The sequence below is a fragment of the Hakea prostrata genome, chromosome 1 (genome assembly GCF_041222555.1).
Source record: "Hakea prostrata isolate BN-2017 chromosome 1, UWA_Hpros_2, whole genome shotgun sequence".
Lineage (NCBI taxonomy): Eukaryota > Viridiplantae > Streptophyta > Magnoliopsida > Proteales > Proteaceae > Hakea > Hakea prostrata.
The window spans coordinates 20,308,382-20,323,045 of record NC_142600.1 but is presented as its reverse complement, the minus strand read 5'-3'; the positions used below and the strand labels follow the sequence as shown (position 1 = coordinate 20,323,045).

General features: G+C 39.5%; 1 protein-coding gene across 1 annotated transcript; it reads left to right on the top strand.

Moving 5' to 3' along the window:
• The first annotated feature begins 5,177 nt into the window (after positions 1-5,177).
• On the top strand, positions 5,178-6,467 carry LOC149028170 (uncharacterized). Its single transcript, XM_089147789.1, has 2 exons — positions 5,178-6,053; positions 6,180-6,467. The coding sequence occupies exon 1, from the start codon at positions 5,226-5,228 to the stop codon at positions 6,027-6,029; it is 804 nt and encodes a 267-aa protein (XP_089003915.1). The 5' UTR covers positions 5,178-5,225; the 3' UTR covers positions 6,030-6,053; positions 6,180-6,467.
• Positions 6,468-14,664: the final 8,197 nt, after the last annotated feature.

Sequence of the window (14,664 nt, the reverse complement as noted above, 5' to 3'; positions counted from 1 at the left end):
GCTAGGATCAAGGCCGGGGTCGGGGCCAAAATCGGGGCCCAGTCGGGCAAGATCGGGGCCAAAATCGGGACGGGCGGGATGGGGGGGGGGGGGAGAGTAATCCTGGCCCGCCCTTGGACCTAGTTCAAGCGGGATATTTTGGCCCTAACCCGCCCTTAGGGCCAAAATCTTTAGCCCAAGCCCTATTCGGGCTCAGGGCGGGTCAGGGCCGCCAGGGCCAAACTTGCACCCCTAGGTTGAATCACACCTTAAGTGTTGTTTTTAAGGTAATTGATGCACCTACTATCAAGGGTTCTTTGCACTATCACCTCCAAGATAAAACAACCTCCAATTAGAAGATGAGGTAGTTCTTCTAGTTCCTTCAAGGAGCCAAAAGCTACAACACAACACTAAGACAAACTCAAATGAATAAATGAACTTTATAAAATAATAAGCAACAAATAATGCAAGTGTGAAGAATGTATCTATTGTACATAATATAAAAGGAAAGAGATTGAGTTTATATAGGCCCAAACCATTACTTACACCCCTTGAGATTTTCAAGGTAATGAATTAGCATTGAATCATAATGACTCATTTCCCTCACAAAGGCAATAATCAATTCCCTACTAATGGAGAGTTAATGAATTTATCCGTTCTCCACTAATGTGAATAAAACACATTGACCTAACATCCCCACTAAATGTAGAATTAATTCTCATATTTACCTCTTTTGCATGAATTGAACTTAATCTATTCAATAGCCTTAACCCCATTCACGTATACTGACCATGAATGGTCATGAAGGTGCAATAAGAATAAGATCAATGGCTTGAATTTGAGTAAATTTCATCCTACAAGTATGCCCACTTCATCACCATGATTAAGGCCTTTAAAATTCTCATATCAATTACAATTGATATTCATAACCAACTCACACCCCATGAACAATGTCACGAAGAGCCTCATAATCAAGGTCATGAAAGGACTCCTTTACTAAAGGGTGCCTCATTACCGTCCTTCATTCATGGATTCCACACACTAACAAACAATTAAAAGAAAATAAATGAAAAAACTAATTTTGAAACTTAATATAAAATAAATTATAATAAAAATCTTAAAAAAAAAAAAAAAACGACTTTCAATTTTAGTCTGTGTAAACCTTGTGACCTTCCCTAGGGTCTTATCGAAGTAATGGCGGTCTCAATACTTTCTTCTTCCGTTGAAGTAAGAACCCAATTTAGGACTTTGATTGTGGATGGGCTCATGGGACTGAAAAGAGGCCAGCATAACATGATCATGGGTCTAGGGCTTATAAAAAGGCAGTGTAATGAACGGCAATGTGTTTGAGCTTATGGGATGACAACATATAATATGGACACGGGCCTATCGGAATGTTTTTTTTTTTTTTTGGTAAACAACACTTCATTCATTAAAGAAAGAAAAGTACAGCCACACAGCTGCATGAAAACACAAAGTTCAAACCGAACCAAGGAGCGGAAAGTGACCAAACTGTCATACATGCAATAGACAGGGTCATCCTGAGTAAGGGATGGGTCAAGCCCAATATACCCTTAGAAAGAAAGTTGCAACAAATACAACACCAAATAAGCACCGGCACCCACATAGGGGAACAAAATACATGCCTCAAAGGCGGACACATAACACGCCTCAAGGGTGGACAGACAACACGCCTCAAGGGCGGACACGGACACACAACACGCCTCAAGGGCGGACACAAAAGTCGTTCGGTTGTCGCAGCAGTGGTAACATCAAAAGTGCGGAGGAGGGTCGGACCTGCCATCCGGCATTGCCGTAGAGGCGTTCAAGCTTGCCACAGAAGAACTTGTATCCAGATTTGGAGTTAATCGGCGGTGTGCATCAACAATCGCTGCAACCAAAGAAATTATTCGTTATTTAAAACTGAAGAAAGGGAAAAAGAAGTGCTGCAACCAAGGAGAGAGATTGGTCGGAAACACAAATCTGGGTGTTTGAGCAAAAAAACAAGAGGCGGAAGAGGAGAAGGAGATCGGAGACGAAGAGACGGAAGAGGAGAAGGAGCTCGGAAAGGTGGAAGAGGAGACAGAGACTAGAGGCGGGGGGTGGAGATCGTAGACGGAGAGGCGTGTGGCGGAAGAGGAGATCGGAGACGGAGAGGCAGGAGGCGGAGACTGGAGAGGCGGGAGGCGGAGACCAAAGAGGCGGGAGGCGGGAGACGAGAGGCGGAAGAGGAGATCAAAGACGGAGAGGCGGAAGAGGAGACGGATGAGTGGAAGAGGAACAGGGGGCGGGAGGTGGAGAGGAGATCTGAGACGGAGAGGAGATCGGAGGAGTGGAAGAGAAACAAGGGAGGCGGAGAGTACTCAGATTCAGGCGAGCCTCTCCGCCTCAAGCTTTTCGTGACCTGGAGGTGTTGCAGAACGGCAGGGTTTTCTCTCTGTCTTAGAACTCTAGGAAGGGAGAAATCACCAACCGTGCTCGCCTGGATCCTTGTAAACTTACATGCCTATCGGAATGTATGATATGGGATACATGCATGTTTATTGGACCTCGGTAATAGAAAGATAGATCATGGACATACCATGGTCTTAGGTAAAGGCAAAATAAGTTCCGGACATAACATTGGTCTCTCTTTAGTTTTCATTTTTCTTGGAAAAAACATTGGTATATTTTGGGTCAGATTTCTCCCCCTCTATATATAAGCACCCCTTGAAGATTAGTCAAGTGTGCATGGCAGCATGAGTTCGCCCGGACACTTCAGTTTCCCAAAAAAAAAAAAAGAGAAAAATGGGGGACATGGTGTTGGGCTTAAGCAAAGACAGAAAACGAATATTGATTTGGGATTATACATGGGCAAGATTGGGGGTGGATCTCTAGAAGGGTGCTAAAGAGTTGAATGCATGGTTTGAAAATAGGGGATTATGGGTAGGAAAGCCTCCGAACTGGCTTTGTATTGTGGCATGAGTGTGGGGGGATCATGTTATTTATTGGGGATACCCTACTTCTGTGTGGCACTAAAGAGGCTTTAATAACAATGGCTTTTGAGGAACTTTTGTTTGTGGTAACACGGATGTTGTCCACATAGCCATTGTTCTTTGACACGTGTACAATGTCAACATTAACCGTTATGAATAGGGATAGTTGATTTTGAGTTTTAAAATTTTCAATATCACATATACCCTGCACTTAGGATTTTCTAAAATCACAAAAGTTAGAAAGGAAACACAATCATACAAAAGGGGATTATTTCTAAAATCATGATTGTACAAAATCCTAGCCCCATAGTTACGCTCCACTGACCCTTATCTTGATTACAATGACAATCTTAATAGCAACAACTAACCAAAGAGAAGGCAGACAAGAGTACATCAACACCGTAAAGTTCCTAATCTATTGTAATCCTCTTGGCCTCTTTTCACACATTAAAGAAGATCCAAAAATGAAAAATAAAAAATAAAAAAATACCAAACAGAACAGAGAAGAGAGAGTATTGTATCCCACAACCTCGACAATGTTACTAAATAGAAATTTCTTCTACTTCTTCGAGTAAATGAAAAGGGAACTAAAATTTTGATGGAGAAAAAAATTGAAACACAAAAATTGTTTCTCTACCTCTAGAAAAGTAAAATGTATTAAAACCGAAGAAAGTTTTGTACCAAGTCAAAAACAAATTCAGTGACTCATTTCCTACATCAGGGGACATGCATGTTCTTCCATCAAAGATCAGATTCAACTTTATCACTTTCTTTAGATTATCAAGATGTTGAATCACTTCCTCTGCAGCATTCTTTGACTGTAAACTGAGCCGAGCTGTCAGTTAAAAATATATAAATGATGGTCATTGGCATATCCCTGGCATATCATCAACTACGTTTCCTTTTCTCTTTTTTTCGGTTGAGAATATCATCTACCAGTTAAAAGATAACAATCACAGAGGCCAGAGAAGGCGGGGAAGGTGTTTAATGAGAGCGACAGGGATTCTTCTTGTTCTTTTTCTTTTATTCTTCTTCTTCTTCTTCTTGAGCTTGCTGCAGCATTAAGAGAAAACTATAAACTAGTAATTTCGATAATCTAAATATGGATAACTCCTGCGATTAAAGTAAGAAGGGACAAAACATACATATAAAACCTTCCTCATATACATATGTTCTTAAAAGCTGCAAAGCTTTTTAGGGAACGGAGATTCTGGAGAAGGCTACTGTTTCAATGCAGCAGCTTTATACCCCACTACCTCAATGTGTTTGCTGTAGCAGTTCATCATTCTTATAATACCTTATTGTCTCTTCTCTCCTTTAATTATAGCTCCATGGCTACCTTGGTTACCTCAATATAATTGAATTAAGGTCAGTTGGTCTCCTCTTTTGGTAGATATGTGTAAGGTTCGTCTAGACTCTGCCTGTCCTGGACAAGCCAAACCCAAATGATTCTGGGATTCGCTACTCCATCAGAGAGGCTCAACCAATGTTTCAGTCTTTACCAAACAATCAAACATGCATGCCAAGATCAAGGAGTGGTTTTATTTTGTAGTAGGAAAGTCTCTTATCACGTGATGCATCGAGCGGGCTGCCTGGTTCTGTAGGAAATTATCATTTTGGGAAGATATATTAAGAATGTTAACACCTAACCTAGATGTGATTTGATATAGTTTTCTGAGCCACACAGATCAAAGATGACTCGGCCAGTTCCTGAAAATTCTCAGTTGGGTGGGTAATTGTTCTTTGCCTTCCATTGAGCCATAAATTAGAGCAACACTTGCTTTTAAGATTACCTAAAACGGTGGAGGAGATCAAGGAAACAGAAGGTGATTGGGTCTTTGACCAAGCATTATTCCTTTCTTTGCTTGCAGGCTGTATCTAGCCAGTGCTGAAGATTACAGAAGAGAGAGTATAACCTTTATCAGCCAGTCTGTTGGATGGTTGTCACGTGGTCGGGTTTAAATCTTGACCGCTCATTGCATCTCTTTTTACTTAAGTGGTTTTAAGCAACAAGAGGTTGAGATTTAAAATCTCGACCACGTGTTGAGGCTGCAGGATGGTTAATTTTGTGCTTAATTACGCAGGACCTAAGCAATTCCGGTCTGCCAAAACATTACATGTCACGCGGAAGGATGAAAGAGCAGACCCTTTTTCATTTTTAATGTGCCCTTTGGGTAGATGATAACTGAGGTAATTAATTTGCTAAGCTATTTAATGGGTTTAGAAGGAGTTCCTTGAGAACACAACCACAGAGCCATTTAGGAGAGTAAGATGAGAACACCAGGAGTAGTCAAGGGATCCTCTATGGCCTCCGCTCTCCTTACCACTCTTGTAGTGGTGATGGTGTCTCTTATTAGCTTACCACTGGAGACTGCTGCGGACTACCACTCCCCTCCACCGCCGAAGAAATCTGCCCATCTTCCCCCTCCTCCTTACCACCACAAGTCGCCACCCCAACCTTCTCCCATCCACAAAGCGCCTCCACCATCATCACCACCAAAGAACCACCACAAGTCTCCCCCACCTTCACCGCCAAAGGAACATTACAAGCATTCCTCACCACCACCACCACCATCATCAGTCCACAAGTATCCTCCACCTCCAACCCCAGTCTACAAGTACAAATCTCCTCCGCCTCCGCATAAGGAGCACCACGAGCCACCTACTCATGAGCACCACAAGCCGAAGGAACATCACAAGGAGCATCATGAACCACCTCCCACTCATGAGCATCACAAGAAGCATCATCATAATTCCACTCACGAGCACCACAAACCACCCACCGAACACCACAAACATGCTCCACCACCAAAAGAACACCACACCCCTCCAAAAATTCACAAGCCCAACACTCCACCTCCTCCTACACCAGTCTACAAATACAAGTCTCCTCCCCCACCAAAGGAACACCAGGAACCACCCCATGAACATCACAGGTCTCCCCCTAAGCACATCACACCTGCACCACCTAAGGCACCCCATAAGTCTCCTCCTCCACTCTACAAGTACAAGTCGCCACCGCCACCACCACCACATGTTTACCATTACACTCCTCCTCCTCCTCCTCATCACTAGTCATAAAGCATAGAGACGAAAATGGTAAGCTTGACAGATTATTCCTTTGCTCTTCAACATTGTTCAAGATATGATGCTTATTCCTTAACATATATAAGAGTACATTAGACATCAGCAACTCATTTTCCTCTTCAATTCTTTGCCTTGCAGAAAAGCGGTTTGCTAGGATACAATGGAGGTAATCGAATAAAAGAGTGTTTCTGATTTCTTTGAAAGGAAATTAAGTCATCTACAGTGTGTGACTTTCGTTGTTGAGATGCCTTATTGCTAGAGAGAGAGAGAGAGAGGATCTATATCTACCACTTTTCATGTAAATCTTGCAACGTACGTATCGAAATGATCAATGTGTTTCTTTATAGGATACCCATCTATGGTATGGTATTTTGGGAACTTTGAGATTAAATGTGGTGAACGAACAAAAAATGGACTTGATTTAACTGAATTACAAGTTGTATGAAAAAGACCAAATTGATCTGCTTTATAATTACATTGGGAGTAATAGCAGACCCCAGTGGACCAAATTTATTCATAAACGAGTCTAGAGTATCAATTCTTAGCCTGAACCAGAACCAAGTCGATCGAGCTGAACCGTAACGGCTATCAACTTATGGAATCAAGTTTTAAATTAGGGTTTTCTGACCATGCATGTCGTACTCGTACATCAAATTTGTTGAATATATATAAACTGATATAACCTGGTAATTAAGAAACTTAATTATACCTGCCTATAATTCCTTGTAATTACACATTTTGGCTCTCACTTTTGATTATATTTGCCAGGCAACTTGAAATTGAAGATGCATCCTTGTGTTTTTTTACTCAACTCACTCTATACCCGGACTGGGATTACTGTAGGGATGCCATTGTTCGGTTGGGTATTAGGGTGGTTGATATAACAATGAAAATAGGCTGTCTAGGGGGTTATTTTGGTTATTAAATGCGTTGGGGGTATTCTGGTCCTTCATCATTTCAAATTTGAATTACACTAGATGCTACGTTTATTTGCAAAGGTGGGGTCGGAAAAAAGAAGTGGAAAAAAAAAAAAAAGCATGTGAGCCCCACGTGTAGTGGGATGAGGAAGAAGGAAATGAAAGGAAAGGGTTTTGTGGAAAAGTGATTGTGGTGGGTCCCACTTTTTACTTTTTCAAAATTTTCCACGAAATCCCATAAAATTTCAAAATTTGTCAAGTTTTAAAAAGACTTGGGGTAGGAAAGTTGGGTTGACACTTCACCTAACAAGTTTTATTGATTAAAGGAAGCTTATCTCTCACTTTTCCACCTCAAGCAACCAAATAATATACATTTTTAGGAAAAGTAGAAAAAATAAAAAAAGTAGAAAAAGTTTGATTTTTTTTCAAGAATTTTCACACCCTACCTTTATTCCAACAAACAAACGCAACCTAAGACTGTGTTTGTTTGCAAAGGTGGGGTGGGAAAAAATGGTAGGAAAAAAAAAAAAAAACATGTGGGTCCCATGTGTAGTGGGGTGAGGAAGAAGAAAACGAATGGAATGGGTTTTGTGGAAAAGTGATAGTGGTGGGTCCCACTTTTTACTTTTCTCAACTTTCCTACAAAGTCCCACCAAATATGTGTGGTTTTAAAATGGCTTGGGGTGGGAAAGTTGAGCTGCCACATCAGCGATCAAGCAAACTTGTCTCTCACTTTCCCACCCCAAGCAACCAAACAATCTACCATTTTGGAATTTTAGGGAAAAGTAAGAGATTTGCACTCTTTTCAAGAATTTTCCCATCCCTTTTTTCCCACCCCACTTTTATTCCAGCAAACACTACACGCAGCCTAAGGGTCTTGACAATGTTGGTGTTGGACATCTCTGAACTTAGACGTCCGTAAGATTTTCCTTGAAAGGGAGAAAGGGACTCAATAAGATTTTATCATGCTTAAAATTTTCAAAAAATAAAGTTCTATTATCTTCACAAAAACTAAAAAACTCGAGAGAGTTTTCTACGGAAAGAAAAAAAGCAACTCAAGACAGTAAAAAAGCGAAGGACCCATGGGAGTCACAAAAGCATGAGCTGCCACAAGGCTTAATTGACTTCCATCCCACTAACCATTTGGAGTGAAAAAAAGAAGAAGAAGAAGACATCCAACACTTGAACGGTTAGGCTAGTCACAAGTTGTTTCCCTAGTCATTTTTTGTTAGGATTCTCTTTCATCTGGGCCAGGCTTTCAACACTTGATATGAACAGATAAATGGGCATCTATGTCTACTTTGGGTCATGAATGTTAGATTCCAGTGCAGGCATGACAGTATTTTAAAAGCATTAATGGCTATCCTTCAGTTTTACCTCTAGTAAATGGTGATAACTGTGTTGTACCTCCATTCGAGGTTCTCTAGTCTAAACGAGTGAGTGGGCCAATGGCTAATATCTTAGACAACCAAGGTAAGGGAGTTTCTAATAAGGAGTGGGTTGTCTTCCAATAGCAAATTTTGTGACCTAGAAGTAAAATTTTGCTTAGTGCTCAGTAATTAATGTGCAACACCATGCAACTTATGGTTGAAATGCATTTTGCTTAAATTCATTAAATCTCAACTACACAAAATTGAACATGTGCCATCAGGTTCACTTAAATGGTTTAACTCACACAAGTTCAATTTGTGTGGTTAGGATTTAAGCAAAATGCATCTTAACCTTACGCTACATGGTGTTGTGCATTAAATGTGTAGCATTGAAGCAAGGTCCCTAAAAGCATGGGATTTGAACTCATCTTCATCCCCTCAACAGTAATTAAAAAAAAAAAAAAAAAAGAAGGAAGAAGAAGAAGAATATGTATATTATGTAGAGAGTGCACACTGCACATTGACTTAGAAGGATTGTAAAACACAAATCTCTTAATTGGGTGTTAGTGTGTACCTAACTTGTTCCCCAAGTTATGGACTCTTGGTTATGAGTTGGAATTAGGATTACCGCCCTCTATTAAATATGAGATTGAAAAATAAAATAAAGGCATCGAGTCTGCTCACATTGAGCGTAGGCTCTTCTCCTCTCACAATTTTTCTCATCAGTTCTTGTTTTGTTTCGTGGTATTAAAGCAGTGTTAGACTGATCTAGAACCATGATCGCCATCCTTCTTCTTTCCACTGCCATCTTCTTCTCTTTCTAGGAACCCTCTCTTAGCTGACCAAACCCTAGTTCCTTAGTTAGTCTTTACCGCAGCTTCAAGCTACAACTCTACTACCCTATACGATAGATGTGATAGACAAGATCTATCTATTCTAAACCCTAATACTACTACTTGGATTGTTGCGCTACTCTTCCTATGGCGGATTCAACAAAACAAGATTTGCTTCAGCTACAAATTACTACCATCAGACTCAATGGAGTTGCAAATTGCCTATTGTGGGTGTAGGTTGTCCAAGCTTTTATATCAGCCAAAGGACAAATCAAATCATCTAGAGGACTCTCCACCTGTACTTTATTCAAACGATACTACTTTAATTACAAACTATGAAACGTGGATCAAGGATGATAGCATCATTCAGATATGGCTTTGGAGTAGCATGGAAGCATCAATCGTGAAGACAAATTATGTTTTATTCTACTACAAAGGCAATATGGGATGATTTGAAGGAGACTTTCTCCCAAGAGAAGAATATCACTCGTATCTATGACCCTTACGATCAGTTGTTTAATCTCAACCAGAATGAAATACTCTTCTAGAAAATTATAGTTCCTTCAAAGGAGTCGTTGAGGAATTACCTGCTCATCAGCCAATGACCACAGATGCTACTGAATTAAAGAAACAAAAAACAAAATTTCTGGTTGCTAAATTTCTTGTAGGATTAGATCCAGAATCTGCTACAATGAAGGGTATTATTCTAGTGGGAGAATCGGTTCCATCCCTCATTGAAATTTTTTCCAAGCTTTAGCGATTGGTAGTACCAAAGACTCCAGGTAATACTTCTGAGCATTTGGCCATGGTAGCAGGTAGAGACCTTGGCTCAATTTCCTCTACCAGAGGCCAAGGGTCCTCTTGCGGCAAGGGGCACAGTTGATTTAATTCTATGGATCACAGTTCTAGATTTTGTACTCATTGTGGAAAAACAAATCATGGTGAGGAAACATGCTGGATTAAACACGAAAAACCTGAGTGGGCTGATTTATTAGCTAATGCGGCTTCTGTTGATATGGCTAAATCTGTTGATATGATGTCTACTTCAACTAGGGAGTACAGTCAACTACTATCTCCCATGATGATTATTCTAGATTTCTAGCCTTTTGAAACGTCTTAAACAGTTAGAATCCGCTCATTCTCTACCATCACCACCCATTGCAACTCTTGCTAATACAGGTACTACTGCTCTTATTTCATCTTCCCCTACTCCTTGAGTTATTGACTCAGGTGCAACTACTCATATGATGGGTAGATCTCAACTCTTTGCTGCCTTAAACCATATTGACCAAGATACATTTTGTACTCTTGCTAATGGCACTGTTATGCTTTGCCAAGGATATCAGTACAATTTCTTTCTCCTCCACCTTACCTTTAAATTTTGTATTATATGTGCCTAATTTTCCTATGACTTTATTATCTGTTACTCAATTAACCCATGTCTTACATTGCTCTGTCACCTTTTTCCCTACTCATTGTGAATTTCAAGATCTCAAGACAAGGGAGACAATTGGTGGCAAGCATGAAAATGATAGACTTTATTGTTTTTCACCACATGATGTTCGTGTTCCTGTTGCAGCTGATGTTCGTAGTATTGACCCATTTACTTGGCATGTCCGATTTGGTCACCTCCCCCTAAACCGTCTCAGGCTAGTGTTTCTTGAAATTCCATCATCAACATCATTTCAATGCGCAAGCATGTGAACTAGGAAAACACTATCGCACTACTTTTCCTTTTGAAATAAATCCCCATAATAATAGTTTATTTTCTTTGGTTCACTCAGACATTTGGGGTCCGTGTTGAATTTACAAATTGTAATAATTTTCATTATTTTGTGACTTTTGTGGATGATTTTTCAAGAATGACATGGATTCATTTTTCGAGATCGATCTGAGTTTTTATCTATCTTTGAAAAATTTTGTCAGAATTTTTACTCAGTTTGATACAACAATTTTTTTTTTGGTAAATGTTTGATACAACAATTAAATGCCTAAGAATTGATGTTGCCCATGAATACATTCAAAATACTAATTATGAGATTTGTGGAACCAAAGGCATGATTCATTAGACTAGTTGCTTCTACACTCCTCAACAAAAGGGAGTGGCAGAATGAAAAAATAGGCATCTTTTGGAAATTGTTCATTCTCAGCTGATACAAATGAATTTGCCTAAATCTTTTTTGGTGTGATGTTATTCTCACAGCCACTTATTTAATAAATAGAGTGTCCTCAATTGTTTTGGATGTCCAAATTTCCTTTTCCCTTGATTATCATGGTTTTTTCATTGTTTCACATTTCATCACGTACCTTTGGATGTGTATGTTTATTTAGGTTTTATCATCTCCTATTGACAAATTATCTCCATGGGCAATTAAATGTCTTTTCTTGGGCTATTCTAAAATTCAAAAGAGATATAAATGCTATGATCCCAAAACTTGTAAGTAATTTATATGTGCAAATGTAACCTTTTCTAAAAATCAATTTTTGTTTCCTCTACTAAGTTTTCCCCTGATGATGTTTTTGATACACCTCTACCAGTCTAAGTTGATTTTCCTCAAGATAACAAAAATTAGATTGAGTTGCGGCCTGATAAGGAATTGAATGTTTCAATACCTAAACATTACCTCCCTCATCACCCTCCCTTCCCGCCTGATAATTTAGTTGTTTTTGGAAATGATATCACAGGGATTGCTGAAGTGAAACAATTTCTTAATCTGAAATTTCAAATGAAGAACTTAGGAAATCTAAAATATTTTCTTGGAGTTGAGATTCTAAGAAGTAAAAAAGGAATAGGTCTGTCTTAGTGTAAATATGCATTAGATTCGTTAAAGAGACTCGAATGCTTGGTTGTAAACCTAAGGAAACTTCCTATGGATCCCCATCATAAATTGACGATCAATAAAGATATAGACCTTGATGATCCACAAAGGTACAAGAGACTTGTTGGTAAGTTGATTTATTTGACTATTACCAAGCCAAATATTTCATATGCAATAAGAGTGGTGAGTCAGTATATGCAAAATCCCAAACAATGTCATTGGGATGCTACATGCAAAATACTATAGTATATAAATAAAGCAATAGACCAAGGACATGTGTATAAAAAAAAATTGAGCATTACTTTGATGGCATATTTAGATGTGGATTATTGGGTAGGTGCACTTGATGATCGACACTCTACTTTTGGTTATTGTTATTTTTGGGTGGTAAGTTCCCACTTTGAGAAGCAAGAAGTAGTCTACTATGGCCAATTCTAATGCTAAAGCAGAGTATCATGCTATAGCTCATACGGTCTTCGAAATTTTATGGGTTTGCTTTCTGTTTCAAGAACTTGGTTTGGGTAGACAAAATTTCCATAAAAATGTTTTGTGATAATCAAATATCAATATATATTCTTAGTAATCTAGTGTTTCATGAAAGAACGGAACATGCGGAAGTGGATCTTCATTTTATCTGTGATACTGTTATGACAGGAGTAGTTTGTGCTCCATTTATTACCTCTGCTAATCATATTACTAAAGTTTTTACAAAGGCATTGCTTGGTCCTTCATTTAATAAGTGCTGCAAGTGTGTTTGGGTGTCTTGTATGCTCCGACTAGAGGGGGTGTGTTAGCGTGTTGCCTATGCAAGCAGCCATGCCTAACTTGTTCACCAAGTAACTTATTCCCCAAGTTATGGACTCTTGGCTATGAGTTGCAATTACTGTCCTCTATAACTATGAGACTAAAAAATAATATAAAGGCATTGGGTCTGCTCACATTGAGTGTAGGCTCTTCTCCTCTCTCACGATTTTTCTCTCTCATTTTCTAAATTCTTGTCTTGTTTTATTGGGTTCTTTCTTTTTGTTGAGGAAGGGTTGTCATCGTGGAATCAAATCGTCTTGAACCATGGACCAAGCTAAACTCGTCCATTTTCCAAACCAAACTGCAACAAACTCTTGAATAGTGGACTATATACAGTGCATGTGCACACTTTATACTAGCTTTTCAACTAGTATCACCATCATGGTGAACAATTTGAGCCCTTTGCTTTTCATCAATAGTACAAGAATGGAGATTGGATCATCAAAACATGAAAAGTTTGGGCTTGTCACTTGTCGTCGGCAGTGGCTCATGATCAAGGCATGTGAAGCTCAAAGCCATGATAGTTGGGGTGGCAGAGACAATATTGAAGGTGGGTAAAGATAGATGACTCAATTAAGAACCGCAATGCCCACTTTCAGAGAGCAGATTACCCTTCGTGGGTCATCTTTACCCACCTTTAGTATCGTCTCTACCACCCCAAGTACTATCATGGCTTTGAATTTCACAGGCAATGCCTTAAGCCACTACCACCACCACCCATGAGTGAAAAGCGTAGCGCCCTTCTCACAGTTTGGTGATCCAATCTCCATTCTCGTACTAGTGAGGAAAGGCAAGCTTGCTTACATTCACTGATAATTAAAATATAAAAGAACCCTGTCTTGGCATTGGGTTGGTTTGCTTTTCTTTCCTTCTTAGTAATATGATAGGGATAATGGAAAGAAAGACATAAATGTTGGTGTCTAGCTAGAGAAGAGGAAAACTAGGAAGCTAGGGATGAACCATAGTGAGAGAACTGAGATTGAGAAGCCAACCTTCATTTATAAGGAGAAAAAATGGGTGGCCTTCTATTACATGTGCAAGCACATACACTATTGCATTCAACGGCTAGGAGTTCATCGATCATCCACTCATGCATCTTGTTGTAGTTGTGGTCATCCAACATCTTCGTCTTTCCCATATCCCTTCCACACCCTCAATCCCATTGGGTAAGCTCCACAACCAGGACTAGTAATGCTGCCACTATTCATATTTCCTACTCCCAATAAAACTTTAAAAGAGCGAAAAATAAAGATGAATACATGCAGAGAAGTCACCCTTCATCAGTTAATAAGTTCAGATCTTCACCACCTAGGTGGGCTGTCCACCCATCCTCCCACCCACTCTCATAGAGGGTCTAACACAAGCCATGCCATGAGCCATGAGTAGACTCATGCATGAGGGTGAAGGGATGGGAGGATGGATAGTTAATTAGGAAAATTAGATCTAAGCAACATATATGGAGGAGAATTGTCAAAGGGGACATTGCATGAAAATTTGTGAACGTGAAGAACATTTTTTTTTTGTCAACAATAAACAAATTTCATTAAATAAACTAGTCCAAGGTCATAGACCCATTACCTAACATGAAGTAGATTCACGTTAGGTAATAACATGTTAACATAACTTTTTTTGGATCCAAGGTTCATTTGGGCTAGCTTGCGTGCACCATGACTATATCCTTAGGGGAGCTTTTATATAATTAATATAAGCGAGGCTTCGCCCATGGCCCCATGGAGATTTGAACTTTGACCTCCTACGTGGAAGCGTTGGTCTTTTGCCAATTGAGCCACCCTCGAGGTTTTTGAAATGTAACTTCACTCTCAAGGTGATGTATTTGTATCTAATAAGAAAACAATCTGCCAAATATATAACGTGATAAA

Excerpts from the sequence above, each read along its gene's own strand:
- LOC149028170 (XM_089147789.1), top strand. The coding sequence starts at position 5,226 with ATGAGAACACCAGGAGTAGTCAAGGGATCCTCTATGGCCTCCGCTCTC.